At 35.5% G+C, this 15,900-nt stretch overlaps 1 protein-coding gene across 8 annotated transcripts in view; it reads right to left on the bottom strand.

Moving 5' to 3' along the window:
* Positions 1 to 15,700, bottom strand: part of TBC1D8B (TBC1 domain family member 8B) — an 82,399-nt gene extending 66,699 nt beyond the window's left edge. For all 8 annotated transcript variants that reach the window (XM_016148487.2, XM_016148496.2, XM_016148500.2 and 5 more), the window contains exons 1-2: positions 15,405 to 15,700; positions 2,935 to 3,045 (exon numbers count right to left, since the gene is read on the bottom strand). In XM_016148487.2, coding sequence (XP_016003973.1) covers positions 2,935 to 3,045; positions 15,405 to 15,534 — 241 coding nt within the window. In that variant the 5' untranslated portion in view covers positions 15,535 to 15,700. The remainder of the gene's footprint in view (positions 1 to 2,934; positions 3,046 to 15,404) is intronic.
* Between the last annotated feature and the right edge of the window lie 200 nt (positions 15,701 to 15,900).

Below are 15,900 nucleotides of genomic sequence, written 5' to 3'. Positions count from 1 at the left end.
ATGGCTATGTCCCTCGGCTAGCTACCATGAGGGAAGAAGTCTCCTTCAGTGCCAGTATAGACTCTGTCCCAGAAATCTCACCTCAGCTTCTTCACATTAAAATCATCAGTCAGCAGAACTTTCCTAAACTTAAAGGATTAAGTGTTAAAGGAGACTTGGTGGATCCTTATGTCTATGTGGAAATTCATGGAATCTCTGACGACTTTGCAGAACAAAGGACAAAAACCATAAACCAGAATGGAGATGTTCCCATTTTTTATGAAAGCTTTGAATTTCAAATCAACCTACCAGAACTGGCGATGGTGCCCTTTATAGTACTAAATGATGACTACATTGGGCATGAATTTGTTGGTCAGTAGACTATACCCTTTGAATACAGACAGGCTACCACCTTGTCACCCTGCAGTCATTGACTGGAGAGGCCCTAGCATATGCCTCTTTGTCCATACGGCTATTACCACCCAAAGAGGAGAAGGGAAACCTCATAAGAGGCCTTTCTGTGAGAAAAGGGAAGAAATCCAGGGAATATGCATCTTTGAGAACATTGTGGATTAAAATTGTAGATGAGGTGTTCAAGAACGCCTCATGTGGGATGCCACAGATCTGAGAGATAACATGTAGAATGCAGTGGTATCATTCAAGGAGCTCAGTGGCCTCTCCTCTGTGGTCAATCTCATGCAGTGCATGTTGGCGGTGTCCACCTCCAAACCTATTAGGCTTTCCGGGTCCTAATAACACACCCCTGGTGGTCCTGAATCTTAGTGAGCAGTATCCCATGATGGAGTTGCAGGGAATTGTGCCCGACGTTCTAAAGAAGATTGTAACAACTTATGACATGATGATCAAAATCTTCAAGGCCTTGGTTTAAAATGCAGATGCTATGCATGAAAAGACTATATTGTCAGAAGGCAGCCATGGGATTCCATGAACACTTGCACAGCATAGGCACCAAGGAAGGTGTGAAAGGATGAACACTACAAAAAGCAGTGAAGAGAACTTTACCTGGAATATTGTCATCTTAAAGAGACAAACATATCTTCTGAAATATGCTAAGAATGAAGACTTTGGAAAACCTGAAACAAATCCATTATGCTACTGTTTCATGTGGACTAAATAAACCAGGCACAGAAAATGCCAATGTTCAGAAATCATGTCGGAGCCTGGAAGTCATACCTGAAAAAGCAAATGATGAAAAACTAAAGAATGAAGAACTTACTAAAAAATATTATGGAGTTTATAACTCTAAGACTAATTGTAGTCAAATGGAACATTTGCTTTGCACTCACTAATGAAAATAATATTTAGAATTTTAAAGCACAACTGCAACAGCCAATTACAGGTGTATTAAAACTGTGAATGTATGTAGCAATTCGGCGTGTAAAGGCAACTAAGCTCTTTAAGAAAAAAGTTATATTCCTGGCCAAAGTATGCTATATTTGGATACAGAGACATCATAACTCAGTTGCAGTGTGAACGACAGACTATTTACTCTAGTTCCACTGAGGAAATAAAATGCTTTCCTAATTCCAAACAAATGCTTAAGATGGAAATAGATCGCACTGGCAAATTAGTATTTACTGGAGAAAAATCTAGTCTACGCATTATACATATACGTGATTGCCAGAGTCTCTGGGTTATAGACAATTTTGGTGGCACGCCTACTGAGCCATAATTACTAAGGAGAAGGTAAGTGGACATTTTCCCTGAACCCCCCAGGGACTTTGGAGAGCCATTAAATATAATGAGAATGTGCAATTAGACTGAAGCATCTGGCTAAAGACACATGCAGTGTATATATAGGATGTAAAAGCAACGAATCTAGAAGCAACACATTGTAAATAGTTTTTCATTGTATAAAGTAATGTTCACATTTCAAATGTTTTATGATATTTGTAAACATTTTAAAAAGCCAAGGGAAAATTTTAAGGCCTTTATTTTAGTCCTTTATGTATAAGGAAGCTTCACTAGTAGGTAACTATTATATTTCTACATCAGGTCAATTTGGGGGAATAAGTTATATAATTATTTTTTAAAAAAAGTAGAAGGGACATTTTTCTCCTAAATTTCTACCAACTGGATTTAAAGTTGAGGTTATAGATGTCTCATGATGTCAGCAGGTATAATGTCTTCTTTTTGTTTAAATGATATTCAATTTAAGAGAGGCAGATGAAAACACTCACCAGCAACACTGAAAGAAATTCAGAAGGAGATGCAAAAAACAAGCCACACATCTTTAAAAATTAATTGTATGCTATAGCTGTATGTTCACAGATATGAATTACCCAAAAGTCATTTGATTTTTTAAAAAGTGTATCTACTTGAGAAGAAAGGGAAGACAAAAGGAGAAAAAGGCAGTTTTTCAACATTAAAAGGTCAAAAATCTTGGATTCTAATCTAGGCCAGCATTATAATGGCATCATAAAAAAGTAAACTGTGATTTTTTTTAAACTTTGAGTTGCTTTATTAGGAAGAATTATCCTAATTCCTTTTCTACCCACAATATAAATATGTGGAAGGATCTGAACCGCCCTAGCAGGAATGAATATGTAGCATTACCTGAAGATATTCCTTTATATTTCAAGTATTTCGATATGTTACCTTTTGTGAGAAAGTAGGTATGTAACCAAAAAAGATTCAATTTTTCAGGTTCATACTTTCTTAGGGGATGACTTTTAAGTTTGGGGCTTGAATCTTCTCATTTGGGTTACTACAGATGAAATAAATATTTCATAGGCAAGTTCTCATTGTCCCTACAGTTGGGTGAAGCAGGAGAAGTAAGTTAGAGAAAAGTCACAGAGCAGTAGCAATGAACAAAATTGCTCAGAATCAACACTGCTGGAACACATGTTTCAGGTTCCCCACATGAATCATATTTTTAAAAACTGACTAGTACACTTATTTGTTTGAATTATATGTTTTAAAAATCATACTCACCACATGCAATTGACAGGTAAACTTGAGAATCTGGTGTCTGGTGTAGAATGCGAAATGGAGCTACTTTAGCAGTTGAGTCTAAGACTGAGTCAAGAGTCCCAACCAGAAGCCCTGTTATAATAAAGAGATTGTTGAAAGAAAGATTCCACAAGAGATAATATCGATAGCACTTCATGTGACAAAAAACAATGGATTTACTTTTTAAAATTTCTAGCCCAAAGTTTCCTTATAGAGACTTTTCTTAAAAAATATATTCTGGATGAAGATATTACAGTGTTCTGATATGAGCAGTACTTAAAAAAACGATCTTTCAATAAAATAATAAGTCAGTTTCAATTGTCCAAATCTCACGATATACTTGTAGCACTTACATACCTCCTATACAAGGTTGTGTACATAGCAGATAAGAATGTAGATTCTGGTATCAGAGCCTACCTGGATTTCAATCCTGGATCTGTCACATATGTCAACTCGAACCAGCTATACCTAATCTTTTCTTCATCCTCATTTGCAAAATAAAGGTGTTAAAATAAAACCTACTACAAAGTGTTGTTGTAAAAAATGAATTAGTATACATAAAACACTTAGAATGATGCTTAGCACATAGTAAAACATTCGATGTTAGCTAATATTATTATACAAAAAAAACCCCTTAGGTACTGAAGCATAACAAAACCACGATTAATTAAAATGATTAGCTAAAGGGATTTTCTTTTTAACAATTTGTAATTTGAAATTAAGGCTTTTGATCTAATAGTTCCAATTTAATGATCTAATTATATTTCCTAATACTTCCTAGAAAAAAGTTTACTGTTTTTTTAACCAACTAATTTCTCCCTTAAGGTCTTTGCTAATTCACTTTTCACCTAGAAATGCTAACACATATATTCTAGCCCTGTCCAGCTAATCCAAATTCTACATTTTCTTCAAGATCCACTTCCTCAAGAAATCTTTACTGGCAACCCCAAGCAATAATGCCTTCCTTTTTCTCTGACTACTTGTAGGACTTAAAGTGTATATGACACGACCTATCATTTTGATTATTAGGCTAATTATTACAACTATTTGCTAAGTACTTCAGGTATATTAATCTTGACTCCTTACATAGATTATAAATTCTCCGAGAATAACCACCACATCTTCTACCACTGGGTCTGTATCCTTAACTTTCAACATAGTGCTGAGTGCAACAGGAGCAAAATTTGTTGATATCAACTCTATCAATGGGATGGCTGAAATATATAAATCTACCTTCCTTTTCTGGGAACTTTAACTGGTTGGCTGTTGGTTTTGCTTTATGAGGCATTTCTCTATGATTTAGCATTCAGATTTATGAGGAAAAATTAAGTTGCTTATAAAGCAGGCTTTTGGCTATTTTCCTACCTTTATCCACTTAAAAGGAGTTAAGATTGCAAGTAAGCTTTGAACGAGAATATAGGTAGGTTGGCAGATGTGAGGTAGGGAGTTATTATAAGCATAGAGGGAGGTAAATTAGAAGAGTAGGAGATAGAACAGAGATAAAGAGATATTCGGCTCAGCTAAAAGAATAGGGTGGGAGAGTGGATGTAGGAACTGGTAAAAAGTAAAAATAGGAGTCACAAAAGCAGCATAATATCAATTAGCTACCTGACAGAGGGTTTTGATAATGGGGGTAAAGTATCAAAAAATAAAAATAAAAAAAGATTTTGGCAATAGCAACATGTGATAATAAAGATAATAAAGAAAAGAAGTGATCTGATATGAAAAAAGTTACTATATGAATTAACTTTGTTTCAGAAAAAGAAATAAGAAAATTCAGACAAATATTATGAAAGGGGAGGGACCAGGAAGAGAGAATGGGAATAAAGAAGAGAGACAAAGGAAGTGATTATATGAGAGGAGAGATGAAGGGAATTACTGGAGGGTTTGGAGATAAAAGGAAAAATTATTCTATCATTTTCAAAGAAAAAAATAATTCTTTCATTTTCAACGTGAAGAAGTAACTGCAAAGTTGGAGATTTGGCTAAGAGATCAAGGATTAAGAAAGAAAAGTCAGAGTTGGTCAAATATAAAGAAAGAATAGTGGGAGTTAAACATGCAGATAACCTCCTCAGAGTAATGTGACTGAAATTATTCAGGAAATGGAAAAAAGGAGAATGTTGTCAGTTTGAAGAAAGTCAAAATACTCAAAGGAAAGATAAAAGAGTGGTAGTAAAAGACAACCAAAGAAGTAACTTTCTTTAGGTTGAAAATGGGATCAACTGTATGACTGTCTGTGTATATAAATACACATATAATAACCTGACAAAATTATCAAAATAAAGGAATTATAACTTCAAATAAAATCACTTATCAAACTCAGCACTGTTCTAGCTGCTAGATTCGCTCTCCTAGAATTCAAATTCGAAAAAAATTCCAAAATGTATTTTCAAATTTGCGAGAAAAATCATTTATTTCACCTTTACCACATTTTAAATTAAACTAGGTCAAATCCAATTTCCTTATTTATATATAGTAGAAACAAAAGTAGTATTAGAAGAACAAGAGAAAGAACACAGAGGTAAAAAAAAAGTTTGACTCTGAAATATAGCAGTGGGAGTGTGGACATGTCAGGAGGGAGAGAGGAAAGGAGAAGCTACAGAGAATCATTCTTGAGTAACATAACAATTAGTTCTCTGATAGAAAGTTTTGAGACTGGGGACAAAGTGCTCAAATCACCAGCAGGAAGGGTAATTTCTTTTTGTAGCAGAAGTGTTTGCAAGATAAGTGCTTCACACTATGTAGACAGGTAACTGTTCAGTTTTTTCAGTGTATTAAATCAGGCAATTAGTATAAAACTATGCAACAAATAATTTCGAAGCCAATTCTAAAATACATTTCTAGTCACTTGGAGAACTCTTCCAGCTCATTAAGCTATCTATAATCATAAAATCCCTACAAGTCATTCAAGAATTAATATGTGCCAATATCTGGGTTCTAAATTTATAAGAAAACAAGCTGATAACCTTGGGTCGCTTTTCCATATACACAGGTTTATCACCTGACAGCCTGAGTATCCAAGGTCATGAATCACATGGGAATTTCTATAGCTATAGTAAATTGAGAATAGAATAGACACTGTCTCTCAGCTACATGACAAAACATGAGATTTTAAAGTATAAAGAAATATCAAGAAATTTAAATCATCCTTTGAATGTCTATAATTGAGCCAAATACCAGCGTTCTAGACCCTGGTAAAAATCTAGGGTTTTTGTAGCACCCTGCCAATACAAGGTAATCAAAACTCTTAAGGAAATTCACCACTATAATTGACATGAAATTCTTTTTATTAAATGGCATAGCAAGATGACAAAAAGTAAGGTTCTATGATTTTTTTAAAAAAATAGGCAATTTGAATTATTGTTCTTAAACCAAAATTCTTTTTGGCTGGATAGAAATATAGCACCACCGACTTTAGAGATGAAAAATATCCTAGCAGGTCATAGAGCCCAACCTCTAGCATATTCATCCAGCCTATAGTATCCCTGAAAGAAAGCCTAGCTTTGTCCTTTATGACTCCAAAGTTTACTTCTCCCAAGGCGGTCTATTGCATTGGTGGACATCCTATTAATTAAAAGTTCTTTCTAAAATATGAAAGGATATATATATACACACACACATGCACACGCATGCACACACACACACAAATGTTATAGTCAGGGCTGGCTTTATGGGCTTGTGACCTCTCTATAGGGTCTCATGCTCAGAAGGGCCCTGTACTTGATTAAATGCTCTGCTGTCACTGTCTTGAAATTCTTAATTTTTAAACAAAGAGCCTTGCTTGTTAATTTTACACTGGGACCCACAAATTAGGTAGACAATTCTGGTTATAGTGGTTATCTCTGGGCAATAGAATAATGGGTAATCATTATTTTCTTCTTTATACTTACACATATTTTCTGAAATTCTTACAATAAATACTTTTTAACCTTTAAGATAGAAAAATAAAGCTATTTCTTACCCATTCAAAAAAAGGAAGGTTTTTCTTAGGATAAATAAAATGCTATGTCTTTGCAATTTGCAGGCTATACAAAACATAATATACTCTATTAGACATGATGGATCTTCAATATTATTATAGTTATCTTGTTTCTCCTTGCTTATTCTTCTCTTAGCTTAAAATATGCCTAGTTCTTTCAAATGTGTGTTGAAATTGTCTGGGCCTCTTATTAGTTCTTCTACCATTCATTCTCTTAACATATCTATTTGTCAAAGTCTCATAAAATATGTTATTCAAACTTGAATACCAGAAATGGTCTGAACAAGTGCAGGTTTTTTATATTGTGGCCCTCATGGTTCTATTAATGCAGTCTAAAATCGTACTAGCTTTTTAAGCTACTACATATTATCATATTAAGCTTGTGGTCAACTAACCTACTTTGATCTTGTTAACAAATATAAGCACCAACCTCAGTATTCTCTCCTACACAGATGATATTTTAAAAAACCTAAAAGCAGTGTACATTTACCCATGTTAAATTTGATCTCATTGATTTCAATTGAATATTCTAACTTGTCCAGATCTTTCTGAATCTTGACCTTATCTTCTACAATAGTGATTATCAACCCAAACTCAAAATTTGAATCATTTGGAGTTTTTGCAACTACTCAAGCTCAAGTTTTCAAACTACTAAAGGCCAGATTCTAATTTAATTCATCTGAAGTCAGGCCTGGGTACCCTATTTTCCTTTAAATTTGTATTATAAAATTTTTTGAACATATAAAAGAACAGAATATATTGAAAATTCTATATGCCCATCACCTAACTTCAATAATTATCAATATTTTGTCAGCCTTCTGTCATTTACCTCTCCTAGAATACTTCAAAGTAAATTCTAGATATCATATAATTTTACCCATAAGTACTCTAGTATCATTTAGTTTGTTTTTGAAGGTTCTCAGTTGAATCTAATATGCAGCCAGTGCTCAGAAAACTGATCTATGGTATTAATTGTCCCTTTCAATTTTCAGACTCGCAAATTTGGTTAATATTTCTTTATTTCTTTCTTGCTTTCTTTTTTTTTTTGCATTTTGTCAATGATAATGATATTCCAGCCGGACTAAGGCCTGAGTGTTGTTGGAGGAGATAATAGTACACTTTTAGTTTGACAAGTGGCTCTTTCTGTTTGTAAACTAGATTGAGGGCACTGTGCAAGGCAACACTACTTTAGCTGCAGGAGAGTCATTTAAATGAACATCCTAATTATAAAGATTTATTTTCATTCTAAGTAAAATGTTTGATTATAAATTCTGGCCATAGAAATGATTGCTGGAACTTTATAGTGGACTCTGTATCTTGTCATAAATTGCCATGTTTACAAAGTTAAACAAGTACACCATTAGTGGATTTTTTATAATTGCAACTTCATTATTAAATGTTAATGAACAAACTAATTAGTAAACTGCCGCCACACTTGGCAGGAAATACATTCAAATAGGTGAAAGTAGTGTTCTCAGTAGAGGTTATGAGTTTTTCAAAATCTATTGCTTTTGCTACCAGATCTAAGTCCTTAAAACAGGACTGTGAATGCTGATTTTTGAATATTCAAATAGCCACATTTGGCAAAGCTGCCAACTCATACCAAGAGCTTTGGAAAACAGTTAATAATAATTCTTCTTTTTTCTGTTTCTCTCTCCTCACATTCTTTTAAGACATTTACTTGAAAACTGGAAATATATAAGCACTCATTTCCTTCCCTAATTAAAATATTTGCTCATTAAAGGATTAAAAAAAATCTTTTTAGGGAAGTAACTGATGCCACAAACAGCAGATTACAATGGCATGTGGAGGAAAAAAAATACATGATTTATCAATCAAACCCGAATACATTTCTAAAGATTAAAACATAGGGAACTATGAGAATTATTACCATCTCTATTTACAGCACCTTCTTACACTTTAAGACTTATGCATCAGAATACAAAAGGAGTAGCCCACAGAAAATTAAAGAAAATACAACACCTGAATTCTTACGTGCGAAGCAACAAGCAAGTGTGGCAGCAAGTGAATAAATTCATACACAGTATTGTACTTTAAAAACATTTAGAAGAACTACAGCTACCAATTATTTTGGTTAGTTTAAAACAAGAGGACAACTAATATAATGATAAAAATCAAATATAATTATTCCTTGTTTTAAAACTTTACTTCTTTATACTGGAGTGAGGGAGGAAAAAAAAAGACCACCTAAGCTAGAGCTAAAGGAGCAGTGGAAACAAAAAAAATAACAAAGGTTTAATTCTCAGGGCCCCTTCATTCTCTCTCAGGTTTTCATCTTCCATAGATGAGGTCATTGCTCTTCAATCTTTTCTAGTTGCTAAGGGTGCTACCTGTTGAGTCTTATATTTTCAACCACAAGTAAATGAATCTGGAATACCTGTTAAGCCCCCGACAACTGTCTTTTTTTTTTGCTTTTACACTATCATATTATTTCTCCCACATAAAATGTCCTCTCCACCCCATCCCAGATACTGTTAGTGTGCATAGATGGCTGATCTAATAAAAAACAATCCAAACTGGCTTTTGGCAAATTTTGCCAGATGTCACACTGGAATTCTGCCAGCAGAATTCCACCTATTGTTATTAATCACTGCTTCTAGGAAATCTTTGTATCATTTAACAGGACATCTGATAAGCATACTTTAACACCAGAGCTGGAAATTTGCTTTGGGGGTTTCAAATACCCCTTTATTCATGACTATTTGGAAGTCACTGAAACCAGGCTGATACTATTATCCCTGTAATTATATATCTGTTTGGCTGTTTATTATCTGTCTGTCCTACTAGAAGACAAACTCTGTAAGTATGGGACTATCTCTGTTTTATTCTCCACAGCATACCCAACATCCAGCACAGTAACCAGCTACCACACCATTTCCCTGCTTCCCTTCACAGCAAAATACCTAGAAAGAATTATGTATATTTATTCTGACCCCAAATATCTGCTTGGCTCATATACTCTAGACTCTCTGATCTCTGCTAATATGTTACCTTAAAGAGGCCTTCCCACTCAAAATGTATTAAGACTTAAATGCAAAACCCAAAACCATAAAACTCCTAGAAGAAAACATAGGCAGTAAATTCTCTGATATTACTAACAGTAATTTCTTTTTGGGTATAATTCCCCAGGCAAGGGAAACAAAAGAAAAAATAAACAAATGGGACTACATCAAACTAAAAAGTTTTTGTACAGCAAAGGAAACCATCAACAAAACAAAAAGACAACCGACTGTTTAGGAGAAGATATTCACTAATGATACATCTGATAAGGGGTTAATATCCAAAATATATAAAGAACTTATACAACTCAACAACACAAAACAAACAATCCATTAAAAAATGGGAAGAACTAAACAGATACTTCTCCAAAGAGAAAATACAGATGGCCAATAGACATATGAAAAGATGCTCAAGGTGGCTAATCATCAGAGAAATGCAAATTAAAACCTCAATGAGATATCACCTCACATGTCTCAGAATGGCTATCATCAAAACTCAAACCACAAATGTTAGCAAGGATGCGGAGAAAAGGGAACCCTTATACATTGTTGTTGGGAATGCAAATTGGTACAGTCACTATGGAAAACAGAATGTAGGTTTCTCAAAAAATTAAAAATGGATATACCTTTTGACCCAGCCATTGCACTTCTGAGTATTTACCCAAAGAAAACCAACACACTAATTCATAAAGATCTATGCACCCCAGTATTCATGGCAGCATAATTTACAATAGCCAAGATATGGAAGCAACCAAAATACCCATCAACAGATGACTGGATAAAGACGTTATGGTTCATATATAAAATGGAATATTACTCAGCCATTAAAAAAATGAAATTCTACCATTTGCAATGGCATGGATGAACCTAGAAGTTATTATGCTGAGTGAAATAAGTCAGACAGAGAAAGATAAATACCATGTGATTTCGTTTATATATGGAATCTAAGGAACAAAAAGGACAAACTAATCAAAAACAGACTCACAAATATAGTGGACAATTTGGTGATGAACAGAGGGGAGGGGGGTTGGAGGGCTGGGATAATTGGGTTAAGGGTTAAAGAAGTACAAATTAGTAGTTGATAGCTGGGCACAAGAATGGGGAGCACGACACAGGGAATGCAGTTAGCATTAATATGATGGCTAAAGTGGAGGCCAGCGGAGGGAGGGAGCAATTAGGGGGAAACTAATTTAAATAAATAAATTTAAAAAAAGAAATAGAAGCCATTATGCTTCTCCTAATGTGAACATTCAAAAAAAGAAATTGTATCTAAAATACCAACCTCCTCCTCTCTCTAACATTATACCTTCCTTCATTTTTCTTCATGTCACCACCAGCCATATATTCTTTGTTTGTCTCCCTCAACTAAAATATTAGCCCCACAAGAACAGGGATATAATTTTGTTCAGCTATTATCTCCAGCATCAAAAACAGTGCTTGGTTTTTAGAAAGCACTTGAAATTATCTGTTGAATGAATATATTTTGTACCATCACATTTCCTTTTGTACTTATATAGCAGCAGCAAAAGGTAAAAAATGGGAAATTTTCTAACATAAAGGTAATATAAAATCCATGTCATAGCTGTATAACATGGAAAACATTATAGTGCCCTTCATGATTAATTTTTAGCACACATTACATTGATAGTCATTCTACAACTCTCTACCACAAGCATGGACTTTCACCAGCTGAATCATTCATTATTTCCTCTTCAAGTGTTGTTTTGAAAAATATAACTAAGATAACTAAAGTTGTATGTACTCTTCAATACCACTCAGTAAGATGACAAGTGATACTTATGTAGAAGCTTTGTTTGAGAACTTCTCGGTTTTGGGCAATCGCAGATCAAAAAGAAATGCTGCCATGATATTTTATTCTAATTCTTGTACATTACTCTATTATAAACCAAAAATACACAATCACTATCATATGAAAATTCTTGAATGATTAAATATCAGCGGTTTGCTTTTGCAATGATATCATTGCATATTGGGCATACTCAATGTTACTACTCCAAATTAATTTCTATATATTTGCATGGGAAAAGTAATTACTAGGGAAAATAATACAACTATAGATCTTCGTTTGGCCTTCAGGTGCAGAAAATGGCACTTAACATATTACTACTTCTTTAATAGATAGATGAATATCAAATGTTTATATAGTTGCTCACAGGTTTCAAAACTTATTTGATGCACATAACAATACCATGAGGTAGGGAAGATGAGTTTTATTCTCATTTTACAGATAAGGAAAGTCTTTATAAAACAATTAAAACTAATAAAAATATTAAAGAACCAGGGAAGATGAAGGAAGCAGGGTTAACAGGATTAAGTAAAATCACTGGACTCAATGTATTCATGTATTTGCAGATGCTGGCTTATTAAAAAGAAAATCCCATAGGATAACCCCTGGTAATGGCAAATCACACTATGGTCCTGACTGGCAGATCTTTCTAAATCCTATACACTGGAATACTTCATAGAATGTAGTCCCATAATTCCACTCATGTAGTAGCTCCCATTTGCCAAGCAGAGCAAATTGATTTGTGCTTAATAAGCCATATATGCATAAATTATTTTAATCACATAAAACCTGATGCTAAATTTAGATGCCATGAGAAGTAATTACCCTTAATCAGGCAAGGGGAAAAAGGAATAATGTAAGGTAACTGCAAAAATGCAGAATGGTGAATTATGTCTCTAAACAAAAGAAAATCGCTTTATCTGTACAATAATCTTATGTATAACAAAAATTTCCACAAGATATTCCATCCTGCTGCGAATCAGGACAACTGAGGAAGATAAAGTTAGGCAATCGGTAATCAATCTACCACATATCTCCCAGAAGTGTTTCAGAATTTAGAAAAGGACTTCAGAATTCTAACTTCCAAACCAGTCTTCCACTATAAGTATACTAGGGTTCTCTATTACTCCATTTCCATGATTAGGAAAAAAAAGAGAGTCACCTAGTCCACTTCAAAAGTCATTACATAGCTGGTGGTTATTGCCAATTATCACATGGCAAAGAAATGAAAACTTAAAGTTAGAACTATTAGCATTTCTAGATATCTTTACCTTCATTCAACAAAATATATAAAAGAATCTTTTAAAAGAGTAGCACATAACACTGGATTTTAGCAAACAAAATAGACAGAAGCAAGCTTATGCTGGCACACAGTCAGACTCCTGTGAGAGCTAATCCAAATGTGGATTTATGGTAAAGCACAGCAAAGCTCTTGGCGTCAAAATTTTAAGTAAGAATATAGTATTTGAGCAGCCACGAAAATCAGCAAACACTTTAGCTATAGATTAAAAAAAACTTTGAAAACATTTGTACTCCTTTCTTATCCATTGTTTAATTTACATGAAATACAGTGACAGCTCTCACATGGTAAGTTCAAGCATCTTGACAACACCACAGGTAAAACAATCATGCAGAAATATAAATTGACCACACAAATGGAGCTATGGCTATTCTCAACGTACACGTGTGGTAGAAATCTTGGTTTACTTCTTCAGGCAAATCTCTGATTCTAGAGAAAAGGAGAAGAGTAAATGGGAGTTGGTGGGATAGAGATAAGAAACTGGTGCAATTGATTCATGCTTTAAAAAAGCATATCAAATAAAAACCAAACATAGAAAACAAGGAGTGATTATTTAAAGGAAATGTACAACAAGTTAAAAACCATTTAATGCATTACAGTGATTTGGTTCTCAAGAATCTGATTTGCCTATTATTTTTCAGGAAATACACTTGTACAAAGAGAAATTAACTTCTTAATGTGGACAAATATGGGTAAACGTGGACAAATGCACCAAAAAGTTTGGTCAAGTAAAATTATGGAGAACCAGACTATTATGCTATCATAGGCCGGCTATAAAATCTATTTTAAATATATTCCGACCTGTTCTCAATGGACTCAAGAGGCTAAATTACATTATTGGGTAATTATAAACATTGATTCTCAAATTTTAATCTGGAAAATATATGCATTTATTAAATGGAAAGATTCCTCTGCCATATTTTCAAGAAGTACTTTTTAGAAGCTGGATAAGATAAATACATCTTTCAAGATTAAAAAAAAATAACGTCCTGTAGAATCTCAGAATTCTCTCCATGCTGGGTGTGGCTTGAAAAAAAGAAAATAACAGCACAAGTTTACAAAAACATCTTAAATACATTGGTTTGGCACCTATTGTCTGTCACTTTATTTTCTCGACTCTGTGAGGTAGACACCATTTTACAGGAAAAGCAATGTCATCTACATGAATTTTTACTCAACCCTTCATGTATTTGGTTCTAGTTATAATTTACCTGGTTTACTAGTTACTGGTGATAATTCTAATTTGCCTGATTTACTGGTTAATTTCCCCTAAACTCACCCTCTCCCTCTTATGAGCATTTCAAGGCAGGGAACTGAATCTTAATTGTCTTTGTACCCTAACATTCCAAGCGGCACACAGTAGGCCCTTAAGGTTGAATAAATGAAATAATTTGTCAAGTGCATTCAACGAGTGATGAGAATGGGACTAAAATGCATGGATTCGGATTCTTTCCTCTTCCTGCTACATCACATTGCCTAAATTAAGCCTGGTGCAGCATTCCAACGCCTCCATACCAAACTAGAAATTGCCACGAAAGAGAGCTGTGCCCAAAAGTTTGAATGCCCCTGCCTGAGACGAGTGGACTCAAAATAATTAATTATTTGATGGCTTTAAATACTTGACCAAGAAACAGTTCTTGATCTGTAATCAAAGAATTTGAGGCAGGACGGATTAAGCGGGGAGAGTTAAACTTCTGTTTAATTGGTTTGCTTACAATCATCGCTTTGAAAGAAAGGGCAGCACCAAACACTCAAGACTGAAATGAATTACGACAGTGACTTTGAGAGGGAATCCCAAGGATTGAAAACGTGGAGACAAAGTAAAATATGCTAAATTGGGTCAGCGTCCTCCCCCACGCAACGCCCCCCTCATTTGAAGCCTATCCCTCAGAATGTGATTGGGGCTCCTCCCTTTCTCACCACCTTCCCCGCTTACCCCGCCCACCCCCAAACACACACATTCTTCGGGGTGGTTATTATCAATACAGGGTTTTGTGAAAAAAGTTAAGTCTACGACTGCGAATTGGAACCTGTCACCAGCCTAAACGCTACCAATCGAAGTCTAACATTCGTCACCAGCCTCCGCCCCCATGAGAAGCGACAGGGCTGGTACTTTGCCTTAAAAAGAACATCTCTCCCTTTCCCTGTCCCACCCAAAGAGCAACTGCTGGTCCAGTGAGGCATTCTTAGGACTTGGGCAGTGCAATGCAAAGGTAGCAGTGGGAGAACCCCTGTCCCTCCACCCAGAGTTTGGGATCGGGTAGCGGGTGGCGAGTAACTGTCCTCACCACCTTTTAAGCATCAGTGACCACGGCCGCGAGGCGGATGGAGGCGGCCACAGCTTACCTGTGAGACCCCCTCCGCCTTCCTCCCCGTAGCCCCGACGCCGTTGCAGCACGAAGTAGTCGTTGGACCTTTCCATCAGCCACAGCTTCAGCGCATTTTTCAGAAGCACTTCCTCAGGCTTCAGCCACATCGCCAAGAACTTTGTGCTGCCCGTGAGCAGCTCCCCAGATGTTCTCCTCACCTCACCCTCCACCCGTCTTTTCCTCTCTACTTCTCCCACTAAATCTTCAGGCAGCAGCGGCTCAGGTTCAGGTTTTCCACACTTCCCCCAACTCTCCCTTCTCTCCCACGTAGGCAGCAAGATTGCCAATTCCCTCCCACCGCGCTACCGCCCGACTGGAAAATAGTCCCGCTTCTTCACCTCCTGGGAATTGTAGTTTCCTACCTGCTTCCATGTACTGAAGCTAGTGGAGGACGGGACTACATTTCCCACAATCCACTGGAGTGAGAACTGGATGGGGGTGCTTTCAAAGTGGGTCCCGCAACCAGTTAAGTT

Source organism: Rousettus aegyptiacus, unplaced genomic scaffold (genome assembly GCF_014176215.1).
Source record: "Rousettus aegyptiacus isolate mRouAeg1 unplaced genomic scaffold, mRouAeg1.p scaffold_m13_p_9, whole genome shotgun sequence".
Taxonomy (NCBI): domain Eukaryota; kingdom Metazoa; phylum Chordata; class Mammalia; order Chiroptera; family Pteropodidae; genus Rousettus; species Rousettus aegyptiacus.
Note: the sequence above shows the minus strand (reverse complement) of the source record. Positions and strands in the feature narration are given on the sequence as shown.